This window comes from Camelus ferus, chromosome 16 (genome assembly GCF_009834535.1).
Source record: "Camelus ferus isolate YT-003-E chromosome 16, BCGSAC_Cfer_1.0, whole genome shotgun sequence".
In the NCBI taxonomy this organism is placed as follows: Eukaryota; Metazoa; Chordata; class Mammalia; order Artiodactyla; family Camelidae; genus Camelus; species Camelus ferus.
Window position 1 is genome coordinate 50,673,049 of NC_045711.1, and position 12,972 is coordinate 50,686,020.

General features: G+C 57.1%; 1 protein-coding gene across 17 annotated transcripts in view; it reads right to left on the bottom strand.

Annotated features, from left to right (window-relative positions):
* Window positions 1-720: 720 nt before the first annotated feature.
* The window catches only part of CACNA1G (calcium voltage-gated channel subunit alpha1 G), a 62,471-nt gene continuing 50,219 nt past the window's right edge, over window positions 721-12,972 (bottom strand). For 10 of the 17 annotated variants that reach the window (XM_032498058.1, XM_032498055.1, XM_032498051.1 and 7 more), the window contains 10 exons: window positions 11,868-12,019; window positions 11,007-11,116; window positions 10,155-10,288; window positions 9,784-9,854; window positions 9,573-9,651; window positions 9,357-9,478; window positions 8,652-9,005; window positions 3,848-4,025; window positions 3,347-3,516; window positions 1,432-2,166 (listed from right to left, as the gene is read on the bottom strand). In XM_032498058.1, coding sequence (XP_032353949.1) covers window positions 1,432-2,166; window positions 3,347-3,516; window positions 3,848-4,025; window positions 8,652-9,005; window positions 9,357-9,478; window positions 9,573-9,651; window positions 9,784-9,854; window positions 10,155-10,288; window positions 11,007-11,116; window positions 11,868-12,019 — 2,105 coding nt within the window. Of the gene's footprint in view, window positions 2,167-3,346; window positions 3,517-3,847; window positions 4,026-5,712; window positions 5,848-7,782; window positions 7,927-8,651; window positions 9,006-9,356; window positions 9,479-9,572; window positions 9,652-9,783; window positions 9,855-10,154; window positions 10,289-11,006; window positions 11,117-11,867; window positions 12,020-12,972 lie in introns of those variants that run through there. The other 7 variants (XM_032498046.1, XM_032498045.1, XR_004326525.1 and 4 more) reach the window with 5 other exon arrangements.

Sequence of the window (12,972 nt, forward strand, 5' to 3'; positions counted from 1 at the left end):
CCTGGAGGTCCCGGCCCTGGCCCCCTCCGTCTCCGGAGGGACCAGCCTGCTCTGTTTGTACAGCTTAATTCCACTGCCAGCCCTGATGGGGCAGCTCCCACAGGGCCAGTCAGTGAGCCCTTCCAAGGCAGAAGGCTAAAGCCCTGACCGCTCAGGTTACCCAGGCTGAATGAAGCCTGAGAAAGAAAACCCAGAAGCGTTTGCACCCCCTACAACCCCGCCCGCCCCGAATCCCTACTGCAGCAGCTGAGGCGCCTCCCCTAGCCTCAGTCGGCCCCATTAACCAAAACAGCCTCATTATGCCAATTTCCAGCTTTCAATGCACGGCTGATAGCTGTCAGCAGAAATAAGAGTTAATCTGGAATTACTCACATTCACAGAGCTGCTTGGCTAACGGGAAGAGATAAAGCTTTGATAGAAGAGGGAGTAGACCCTGCTTGTCCAGCCTTCCACCCAGGAGAGGGGCTTCTCTCTTCCCTCAGCCCTGGGAGGCAAGGCTACAAGGGAGAGGTGTGTAGGATCTCTCTCCCTCTCCCTCTCTCAGGCACGCGCAAGCGCGCGCGCGCACACACACACACACACACACACACACACACACACACGCAGCTTTGACCCCTTCCCTCCCCACCATCCACTCCCCATCTCCAGGAATTTCTCTCCAATGCCTTCTGGAAATGCCTAACTCTGTCCCTTTTACTCTGGATCGTGATTAACTTTTTATTTTGGAAAATTACTTTATTATAGATATAGATATAGATACGTATGTAGGTATATATAAAAAGGTTCCATTTCATTTGTAAAATCTTATTTTTTTCTTTTTCTCTTTTTTTTTCCTACAGAAAATGATGACGAGGTTAAAGGAAAAAATAAGTTACATTACAGTTTCCAAAATGGTTCTCGCTCTCCACTGAAGATGGGCCTCCGTCAGGGCTGTAATGCACTCTCGGTCCCAGCTTGTGCTTTGCAAGAAGAAGGAATATAACTAGACTAGTTATTTTAGGTTAAAATAGCCAAGAGACAGACGCCTTCGCCTCAAAAATATTCTGAGACACATAAAAGTAGAAGGAAACAAGTCTCTTCAGTCACAAAATGTCGTACATCCCGCAAATACTAGATTCAATTAATTTAATAAAATAGAATATACATAGAGATTCTGCACAAACGTATTGCTTTCTCCCAACAGCTCCTGGTGTCGGGAACCTCAGCTCCACTGGGCCACTCTCTTTCTGCCGGGAGCCAGGGTGGCCAGGATGGCCAGGGCGGCTGCTTTGAACTCTCTAGAAGATCTGCTTGCCGGTGCTCAGTGCCACTGAGGCAGGGAGGAGCGCCTCCTTGGTGTCCATATGGAACTTTGTTTAGGAGTATAGCCCAGGAGGAGGAGCTAGGATTTGGCACCCAGTGGAGAAAGGTGAGTGGGAGAGGAGGGCAGGACTAGGGGTCCAGTTCTGCTGGGTCAGAGGATAAACCAGAGAGACTCAGCACGTCTTTCTTTGGGGGAGGCGAGGCAGCCATGCTGTCGGGAGCGCCGGAGGCCGAGGGATCCTTGGAGTCGCTGGACGGAGCCCTCCGGCGGAGGCAGACGCCAGGGCTGGGTGGGGGCCGAGGGCCCTGGCTCTCTGGGGGGTCTATGGAGATACTGGGTGGGCTGAGTTTCTTCTTGGGCCGACTCCTAGGTCCCCCAAGAGGCTGAGCCCCGAGGCTAGAGGGGCCGGGGCCCAGGCGGGCTTGGGAGCCGCTGTCCAGGCAGCTGACGGCGATGGAGTGCCTCCTCTGCTCGTCCAGCCAGGACATGGGCCGGCGCGGGCCGCTCTGGGACTCCACGCTGAAGCACTTCTTCAGGTCCCGCGGGGAAGGGGGTTCCTCCTGGCTGCCCCCAGGCAAGAGGTCTCCTGAAATCCAGCTCAGCTCTGTGTCCAGCTCTAAGCTGCTTCTGGTCTCTGGTAGGTCCTTGCCCCAGGTGGGTTCTGGGCCCGGGCAGGGGGCTGATGGGGGCATATGCTTCGAGATCTTGCTCTGGCTGCAGGAATGCTGTGGCGCCTGGGTTTTGGAGCGGCCCCAGAGCGGGGCGGCCCGGGCCAGAGGCGGGGAGGGCCCACTCACCTCTGAGAGCAGGTCTTCCCTGCTGCCCAGGCCCTGGACGTCCAGGGAATCAGTCCTTATTGCTGCCTGTGTGGGGTGGGGGCAGGGCTTAGCCCAGAGGCTTCCTCTTCTCCATGAACTGTCCCACTGGCAAGTCAAGCAGCCCCCTCCAACCCCCGCCATGGAGCTGCAGGACCACCCTAAGCAGGGGTACCAGTATTTGCTCTTGTTGAGAGGTGGGGGCCACGTGCACCATGCCTCTCCCACCCCTAAGGCTGCAGGAATAGCTCTCTACAGCTCCCAACCCCTGGGATACAAGAAAGTCCTAGGCCAGCTCTGCTCCCCAGCTGGCTCCTTCACGCTTCCCAGTCTCTTTACTTCTTTGGCCTTAAATGCCCTTCCTGAATGGCAAGTACCCCTCAACTTTTTGGGCTCAGGTCCTCTGTGATGTAGTACCTGACAGTCTTCACCCTCAAGTAAAACTGACCCCCTCCTCCCCTGCTCCCTGCTGCACCACACACATGAGCACCCATGCATCTGTGACCTGTCATGACCTGGTGGGGTATATGTCTCCACTGTTGCACCCCCAGCTCCAGAGGGCAGGGGCTACCTCATTTGTCCATGTCCCTGGTACCTGGACACAGAGGCTGCTCAGTGAATATTTGCAGAATGGACGAGATTGGTGCCTGCTCCCCAAACGTGCCAGGTTGGGCAGATTCTTGTGAGGCCATCCTCACACATAAGGCACACACAGCATGGGCAGTGGCCTTGTCCCAGTGGGGACAGAGAAGTGTCACCTGGCTACATGAGCCTCTGCTCTGTGCTCTTGGAGTGTGGGCTCTGGAAGGTGGGCCCTGGGCTTGGTCAATAGTGGAGACACCTAAAACATGCCTTGTACTCCTTAGTTAGGTTTACCAGTGAAGAAGACAGGGAGACAGCTCTGGGCTACGGAAAGGGAGTCCAGAGACTGGGCCAGGTTCTACCTATTAATCTGCCATGTGCCCCTGGGCAAGCATGACCTCCTTTGGTCCCCAGGCCCCTTCAGTGAAACAGGAGAGGGGGTGCAAACTCCAAGAGGGCACAGACCACTTCTGCTTTGCCCGGAATTGTGTCCCTGGTATCTCAAACTCAGCCTGGCACATCATTGGCACACAATCAGTATTTACTGGGAGAATGAAAGTGGCCATCCTGGTCATCACCAACAGCCTAGGATTCTCAGCAGAGAGGCCAGCCCCTGGGCCCATGCCCACCCTCCACACCTGCTCACCTGGCGCCTGAGTGGCCTCTGGGCCAAAGGGGAGCGGCCTGGTGGGGGCAGTTTGGGGATGGTGCCCCACGTGGGAGCACTGTGGGGCTGGAGCAGGTGGGGTGCATCTTTGGGAAGCTGCAGGATGTAGCTGGTGTCTGCTGGCTGGGAGTGAACGGACAAGACGGAGCCTGGCGGGGAGGGGAGGAGAGAGTAGAACTGGAGAGTGGGCTGAGCTGGCTCCCACCTGAGTCCCTCCCGAGTCCCTCCCGGCCCCTCTCTCCCCCATCAGAGCCTCTACCCTCACCACACCACCCGACCCTGGATTGAAGGCCACTCCCCTGAGGCTGGGGGCTCCCTCAGGCAGGGGCTGGGTGACCTCGTCAAGATGGGGGCTCCTCAGAGGTAGGAGAGGCCTCTTTGCCTGCCTCAGTTACCCCCACGTCCTGAAGTCAGGACTGGGTTTAGGCAAAGACGGGTCTCCTGGTGTGAGTCGAGCTGGCTTGCCCCCAGCCTTGGTACCTGACTGAGCTTTGGGGAGCCCCCAGCCCCTGTGTCCCAGGGACCCCTCGGCAACGCTCCCATCCCGGCACATGTAGCTGTCATTGGGCAGAGAGTGCGTTCGGCTGACCCCAGACTTCCTCACAGTCAGCAGATCTGGTCCCAACATGAGGGTCACCTCCTCAGGATGGGACTCCATCTGCAAAAGGAACGAGGTGGGAGGTGGGAGGAAGAGGAGGCATCCAGCTTTGGTTACTGAGGCAGAGCTGGACGACAGAAACCAGAAGCCACCCCCCACCAGCCCTGGCCCCCATCCCTTCCCTGGACAAGGTGGTGATGGGATGAGTGTGGCCAGGGAGAAGGAACGGACACATGGATGAGCCCTCTATACACAGGGAGGAAGGGGATGAGAGGACGCCCTGCCCCCAGGAAACTATTGGTACTGCATCACCTTGGAGCTTCCCAGCGGGGATGGCGGAGGGGTAAGGAGGTACCCAGTGGAAGGGAGCAGCCCCCAGCCCCCAGCCCTGCAGGTAGTCCAAGAGCTCATTCTCAAGGCCCCCTTGAGATGCTCTGAAACTGCACAGAGAAAAGTTAAAAGCTAACAGCAGCACCCCCATCCCAATTGCTGTGCTGGGGCCGTTGGGGGATCGGGGAGTGGGGGAGGACCTTCCCAATGCGCAGGGGACCAGGCAGCCTGGGGATGCCTGCAGGAAGGAGGCTATTTTACCATCTAGTTTTTTAAGGCAGCCCCAGCACCCAGCACTGGACAAAGGCTGGGTTAATGTGAGCTGAATGACAGATGAACACTAAGGGGATGTCACAGCTGGCTCACCCACCTGTCTATACCACCCCACTTTTAATTACACAGTGACCTTGGCAGTAGTGGGTGGGGAGCAAGGCCTGGGTACCATGAACTCAGGTGGGCAGACTGGGGATGGGAGTGGGTTTTTTAATCTATTTCAAAGAAAGGCAGTAATTAGCTTGGAGGGAGAGAAGGTTTGTTCCCAAGAGATTTCTCCGTCACCCTGTTCGTTCCTAGTTCTAAGAGAGTTTAGAGGTTCCTGTCCCCATGTGGGCCCAGTCAGTTAAGCAGCCCCAGCTGGCCTAAGCATGGCCGTGCCAGGAAGCAGTCTGGGTCCTTTGCTTCCTCTCTCAGCCCCACTTCTGCCAGTCACTCCAAGAACCCCGGGGACCCCTAGCCTATGGTCAGGGCACTGCTCCAGCAGTCCTGCTGTGACGAAGGGACCTTCTTAAGCCCCAAGAGGAGGGGAAAGGCAGGGAGGAGGGGGCTGCTCACAGTCAGAAGGGGATGGGGAGCCAGGCAAGGGTGGAGAAGCTGTCAGAACACAAAGAAGCCCCCCAGGACATGGGGACACACAGGGACAGTGACGGGGAGACAGGGACGGCCCTCATGTGGAGAAGGGCATGGTGGTGGCAGCAGAGATGTGGCTCTCACCCGCTGTATGGTGGTGAATGGCTCATGTTGGGGGCAGGTGGGAAGGAGGGGTGCGAGGAGTGGGAGGGCTGGCTTGCACAGGGCTCCAGATACAGAGACTGACTCCATACCCAGGCAGGCCTTTTGGTCAGCTGCCTGATGACACCTCTGTTTTGAGTTGTGTCACTCCTGGGTGGCTGGATGAACTCTTTCACGACTGCCGCCCCGGGCCCTTCTGGGAAAGGCCCCAATTTAATCTTACCCAAGTTTTTTGTCCACTGTGGGGGATGTGAAGGACCTAGCAGAGCCTGGGCACTAAGTGCCGCCTCTGGGTGGGGCCTGGTGGGGCCTGGCGGCAGCGTGAGACAAGGGGAGGGGTCTGGAGCCCTGCAGCCAGCCCGGCCCCTGGGGAGGCTGGGGAGGGCAGTGAGGGGCTGTGTGTATGTACATTGCTCTCCAGGGCACTAAGTAAGGGTGTGTGAGTGTCATCAGGCAAAGAGTCATCCGTCAGAGCTAGAGAGCAGGACGGTTCAGACACAATCTCTGACGTCAGAGACAGAGCCTCCATCTCAGCTAGAGGGATCTAGACAGGGAGAGAGATGATCAGGCATAAGAAACCAGGACAGTGCACACTCTTGCGTGTGCAGGCACACACATGCACACGCACACACACACACACAGAGCCCCCCTTTCTCCCTTTCACAAAGCATAAGGAGAAAAGGCCTCCCTTCTCTCTCCCCAACCATTTTCAAGAAAACTGAGAGCGCCCCCCCGCCCCTTCAAACCCCCGCTCTGATCAGAGAGGCTGCGCAGGCACCAAAGAGCCGGAGCAAACACCGACAAAAGCGAGGAGACACAGGAACACGTTCTAAAGATGCCCAGGAACCTTAGCAGCCCCTCCCACACCACCACCACCCAGGGAGGAAGCAGGGAGCGGGGAGGGATTCTGATTCTCAGAGAGATACCAGAAAAAAAAAAAAAAAAAAATGAAGAAAGGCCTGCAAAGCGCCTTTCTGCTCTCTGCTCCCAGCACAGACAGAGCGGCGTGGGGGGCACTGGGGACAAAGCTGCCAACCTGACAACTGCTTTCTGCCTATTCTCTCTGCTTCTGAAAGCCTAGCAGGCTTGGCCTGCCCTCAGATTCCAGCGTCTTCCCTCCTGGGCCCTCCTCCGCCTGTCCTCTCCAGCTTAGGTTTTGGGAGAGGCTCTCCTCCCACTGGCCTGAACTGGGCACACTCAGGTGGGCCACCACACAATCTGGCTGGCTCACCTGGGATCTGCAGCAGGGCTTCAGTGCCTACGGACCCTAAGGGGTGGGGGTGGGGGTGCCGTGCCTCCCAGATGAGCTGGTCACCTTCTCATGACATCCTCCTCCCCACCAGCCCCTTCCCCATAAGCCTCCTTCAGGATGGGAGGCCTCAGGAAGGGACTCACTCTCCCACTGATCATTCTAGGTCATTGCCAGGTTCAGGCCCCTAGATCCTATCTGAGACTGAATTCCAACAAGAGATCAGGAACACTCAAGGCAAGTTCCCTTCCTATTTAAGGGTCAGTGTCCATTTCTTTGGGTCAGGCTACAGACGTCCCAGGTACTGGGAGCCCACTTTCCCCCCTGTCACCCGCCATGGCCTGTGGGGCACTAGGCTTTCTATCTCCAGCTGACACCTGTCTCCCTGCTTCCACTCTGGGTCTGCTGGGGGCTTTCCTGCAGCCCCTGACCTAGGAGGGGGGGTGGTAGAGTGCACCTCCAAGTACAGGGGGTCACAGGAGCCAGACAGGTGGCAAGGGGAGAAGAGGAGGGCAGGAGGACCCTAGAAAGCAGAAGACCATGTTTATTTAGATGGGACTGGGGGAGAAACACATGTAGTGCTGTGGGAGGGGACTGGGCCTGGGAAGGAAGCTAAGTCCTATTTCACCCAGAGGTCACCAGAACCGTCCCAGCTGGAGCCCTCTATTCCTTCTCAGGACCAGGTCAGAAGCCACTGGCTACTGACAGCACCCATTGCGCCCATTGGGTTTCGTGGCCTAAAAAGCCACCAAACAGAGGACTTGCGGGAGGGTGCTGGATACAGGAAAGAAGCAGACTGTGACCTAAGATATGTCCCTCAGTGGGTCTCTGGCCACCTGCACTCTCTCCCGAAGCACCTCTCCCCTGGGTCTGGACCACACTTCCTGCACCCGCTAAGGTCCCACTGCCAACTTGTGTTCTGCTCCATCCTCTTCCCTTTCAGGTTCTTTCTTACAAGTGCCCTCTCCAAACCCCTCCTCCACCTATCCTTCTCCCTCAGAAGTGCAATCTCAGCATCCCTACCTTCCAACTGCATGTTCCAGAGGTTGATCTCAGCCTGAAGAACCCCTGGCTGCCTCCTGCCAAGCCCAAAGCTCAACTGAGGCCCTGAGGCTGTTCTCTCCCCAGATACCCAGTGGGCAGGAAACACCCTCCTCCCCAGAAGCATGGCACAGCATGGCACAGCCCAGCACAGTCAGGGGAAGGGGCACAGCACGGGGACACAGTAACCTGTGGGTCGGAGCCGCCCGGGCTGCGGGCAGGAGGGAAGGCAGAGGGCTGGCCCCCTGAGCCTGCCAGCTCGTCCATCAGCTTCAGCTCCCCGTCCAGGGAGCCCTGGATCAGCAGGGATATGGTGTCAAACAGCTGTCTGTCCTGGGGAGGACCAGCCCATAAGGGGAGCCAGAGAGTCAGGGGAGCAGGGATCAGAGGAGCAGTGATGGGAAGTGTGGTGGCAGGGGATTGAGAAGAGGCACAGAGACATAGAGCAGAAAGAAGAGGTCACACACATGTGTGCTCACGCACGCACATATAAACACACACACACACACACACACAGAGCGACAAGGAGAGAAAGAGAAGGGGACGGGGAAGTGGGGAAGAGAGAGATGTGGGAGAAGGAAGGAGAGATGGGAGACAGAGGATGAGAAGAGCCCATAGGGAGAGAGGGAAAAGGAAAGGAAAAGGTGACAGGTGTAGATCAGGAAAAAAAGATCGAGATACGGAATCAGGCAGGTTGAAGGGTGGGGAAGGAGAGAGGTTTGGCAATCGGGCAAGGGTAATAAAGAAACAGGAAGGAAACAGAAAACACCCTTGAACCTAAGAGCCAGGAAGGGGAGTCCAGGCCAGGCTGGAGGCACAAAGGACGGATGAGCCAGCATGTATGCCAGCAGCCTACTGGGGTGGCCCCTTGCCTCAGGTGTGGGCAGCCATCTCTGGGGACGGGCAGTGGCCTGGGTCACCTCTCTTCATCCAGGCAGGACGGTCAGAACAATTGAGGAGGAGCCCTAGGGTCTGCTTGCTGCCCACTCCCTGTACACCACCCGTGCCTCCCGTCTGAGGCCCACACCCCCTCAAGGCATAGGTGGGTGTTTGCTCACCATGGAGTGCTCCAGGGAGAAGTGGGAGGCTGCTCCGGCATGGGCCACACTGTGTGGAGCCCCAGGCTTGGGGCTGCCGGGGCTGTCGGGGCCCTCGACCCCAGGCCAGAGGAAGGGGCTGCCCAGCGGCGAGCGGGGCTGTGGGCTGAGTGTCTTCATCTCCAGCTCCAGCTCAGCCTCCAGCTCGGCCTCCTCCTTGGCCTCCTTGTTGCTCTCCTCCAGGTGCTTCATCAGCACAGCAATCACCACGTTGACCAGCACAAACTGGGCTGTCAGCACGAAGGACACGAAGTAGATGGGGGAGATGACTGTGTTGTAGCAGGTGGACTCCTGGTCGCAGTCCCGGAGGGTGTCCTGGAGAGGCAGGTCAGAGAGATGAGGCTGGGAAGACAGCGGAAGGAGCCGTCAGGGGAAATCGGGTCGCTGGTATCACAGCGTGCTGCAGGCGGAGAAGGAAGGGCAGGAGGAGGGAATTACGGTGTCTTGGGGGCAGAAGAACACTAGACACTGTCTTGGGAAGTGTGAGTCAGAGCATGTCCTGGGGAGAGGTAGTTCTAGAGTGTTCGGGCCTGGGGGATAGAAGGTTACATGCTTTTATTCACATCCAATTCATCTTGAGACAAAGAATCTTGGCTCAAGAAGTGGGGCTGTCTCCACGGGGCCTGAGCCAGCCCTGGGAGAAACCCCACTGTGGTGGGCTCTCACCTTCATAATGCCATTCCAGTTGTCACCTGTGGAGACTCGGAAGAGGGTCAAGAAGGCCATGCCAAAGTTCCGAAAGGTGGCATGCCGGCCCAGGCCCTCACATGGGTGTGTCTCGTCACACTCTGGAGGAGTGGGGGAGGGCAGAGAGGCTCCAGTCAGTCTAGGAGACCCTGGATCTCCAGCCCTGCCTCCTCTGCCCGCCCTACCCCAACTCACCTAGGTCTCCAAAGAGCTCCACGCCCAGAGCTGCAAAGATGAAAAACAACAACATGAAGAGAAGTCCCAGGTTCCCCACCTGGAAAAGAGGAAAAGAAATGGAAAAGGTGCAACTGGATCTTCCGGCCAGCTTCCCTGACCCTCCGCCCCTTTGGAGAGTACCCTCTCCTTCCCAAAAGAACCCTTTCCACCCACCCCACCCCCCAGCTACCTGGGGCAGGGCCTGCATCACTGTGTCCAGCAGCGCCCGCATGCCCACAGCCATCTTCAGCAGCTTTAGCACTGCAGAACAGGACAATGTTGTGAGCTGGCCCCACTGGGTCCCAGGTCACACAGCTAGTGAAGCCAGGGCCGGGGCTAGGGCTGGTGGGATGACCAGCCCCAGCCAGCCAGGCTGCCATGGCTTCACCCCCACCCTCGGCCCAGCCCCCAGCTTTCCCCTTCGGCAGAGGCTGAAAGAAAGAGGCTCACAGGCACCCACACCCACCTAGTCCCTAGCCAGTGACAGAGCTGACCCCTGCTGTCTCCCTCTGGACAGGTCACCCTGGGAGGGTGGCCATGCGAGCTCAGCTTGGCACTGACCTCGGGCGATACGCAGCACCCTCATGATTCGGATAATGGTGGGGTTGATGGGCAGCGAGGCATTGACCTCGATCTCCTCCAGCGTGATGCCCATGATGGACAGCAGCACAATGGCCAGGTCCAGCTGGTTCCACCTGAAAGCCCAGGACACAACTCCCTGAGGAGGGGCACTGCATGGGGGGGGGGGCAGTTGTGCAACAGAGGTGGCACATTCTCAGCCACAGAAAGGAGGGCAGAGGTCAGCGGGTCCAGCCTTCGCATCCTGCAGAGAAGGCATGCCTTATCTGTGGTCACACAGACAGCTGGGGGCACAGGTAGGACTAGGACTTTAGCTTGAGGGCCTCTGCTGCTCATTTGTATTCATTTGCTTTTTTATTCAGCACTTATATAGTATTTGCTTTGTGCCAAGCACTAATTGAAGGGCTTAACCACTAGAAACTCATAATCTTCATCACAACTCTGTGATGTGGATACTGTTATTACATCCCATTTTACAGATGAGGAAACTGGGGCACAAAGAGATTAAATAACTTACCCAAAATGACTAGCTTCTAAATGGTGAAACCAGGATTCAAATCTGGTCCAGGCAGTCTGGCTCCAGTCTAGACCGTACTGATGTCCAGCTGCCAATGTCCCCCAGGCCCTGTTTTGCCAACCTTCCCCCCTCCCCTCCCATCTCCCAGACCCTGGATGCTCCCCCAGCCCCACCGCACCATCAGCCCTGGGTGGGTCCTGGAAAGGAGGCTAAACCTCAGGAGTCAAGAAAAGTCTTCAGGCACTAGATCCTCCCGGTATTTCCCCAGGAGACACGCCCTTTCACCTGCTCCCTGACTCCGCTCCCCTCTCTGTTACCTGTCCTGGAAGAACCTTCGAAAGCCAAAGGCTACCAGTTTGAAAACTGACTCCAAGACGAAGATGACGGTGAAGATGTAGTTGCAGATCTTCAGAGCCTCATCCAGGATCTGGCAGGGATAGGGGCAAGATGCAGGGTCTCTTAAGGCCCAGGGACAATGCCTGCCCCACCCCTCTATCAAACCTCCCAGATCTGGGAGACAGGGTGAGTCTAAGGGCACCTTTGTTCTCTGTTCCCTCCATAATGGCCACCACTCTAGGAGAGAGTAGAGTTCTCATTCATATGCATGAAACAAACTTTGTGATAAAGGATCTCTCTCCTTGACGGATGGTGAGGAGATCATATGTGAATGTGCTGGAAGGCACAGAAAGCTAGAAAGACTAGAAAGCTAGGCCTTGTACATTACCAATTCAGATAGGAAAACTGAGCTCTGGAGGACAGCTGACTGAGGCTGATTTGCAAAGTGGTAAGATCATAGGTGAGGTCTGGAGCTGGACTTTCACTGGAATCTAAACTCCAGAAGGGCAGGTAATGGCCTGACTTCTTTACCCTCCAAGGTCCAGAGCCCAGCACAGAGTAGGCACTCAATAAATATCTGCTAGGTGAAGAAACCAGCTCCTCTGCTTCCTAGCTGTGTGACCTTGGTCCAGCCAAGTAATCTCTCTGAGCCTCAGTGTCCTCATCTGTAAAATCAAGATGAGACTCACCTCCAGAGGTCACTGCAAGGGGTACAAGAAGCCCCCCCCCCCACATTAGGCATCCAGCACTCACCTGAGGTGCCCTGGCTCAGGCTGGGTTGGCTTCACCCAGTAGTCTTATGGCTGGAAATGGGGCCTAGACAGCCAGGCATTCGCTCCTACCTGGGGCTGCTGGTAGTGCTCCATGGCCATGGTGACCACATTCAGCCCGATGACACCCGTGATGAAGAGATCCAGGTAGTGGCTGGTGCACAAGTGGTGGACGAGGAGCCGGAAGCGGGAGTAGTCCGAGTAGTAGGGTTTGCACTGGGCTTCTGGTGGGGCAGGGGAAGAACAGAGCATCCATCAGGCCCCTGTCCCCTGTGCCCCCTCCACCCACAGTCCCTCACAGCCACTAGCCTCTAATGCCAGAGCTGAAACATTCCAGCGTCATCAGCATCCTCATCCTCCACACACTGCCCTTTTCGGGCGGGGGCAGCTCTCTCGGTGTCTCCCCTCCAAGCATCTGTTCTACTGGCTGCAGTTGGGCACAGAAGAAGTCAGGACATGCAGAGCTCCCCACCCACATTAGACACCAGGTGAGCTCCCTCCCTGAGGCAGCCTCCAAAACCCACCAGCCCCTCATGACACCCTCTGCTCAGTGTTCTGCAGCAAGGCCAGATCAATACAATGAAAAGCAACCGGTCTTATCGGGCTCAGAGGAAGCTGCATCAATGGGACAGCCTCTCGAGGGGAGCAGAGGAGATTACACAGAGCTGGGATGTGGAGATAAAACCGGAGACTGGAAATTGGACATCTTCTTGGCTGGCTGCACTGACCCACTCAGAGGGGCTCCGGGGGGGGGCAGGGCCTGGGCCTCCTGAACCCTCATGTGGAGAAGGGCAGAAGGCTCTGCTCTGCCCCACCTGAAGGGCTCACCTAGTTTCTAATGAGGCAGTGCCCGGCCTGCTCCTGGGGGCCAGGGCAGCTTCACCTGCAGGCTGGGCTGGAAGCACTGTCTGAGATCTGTCAGCGGCATCACATCGCTCTTGTAATTAGTGAACCACTTAGTTCTAAAAAGCACAGTGCCAGAAGGTTGGCCTACAAAGCAGGCAGACTGAATCTGGGGGCAGGAGATTGCAGGGGGCTCCTCCTCCAGGCATGAGGAAAGGCCGGGCCAAGTTGGGGATACATGTCATCAGAGGTGGTTGACAGATTGGGCCCCCAGGCAACCACAAAGAAAGAAGAGGCTCCCCATGGGGAGGCTTGGGGCAGCCTCAGGTCCCAG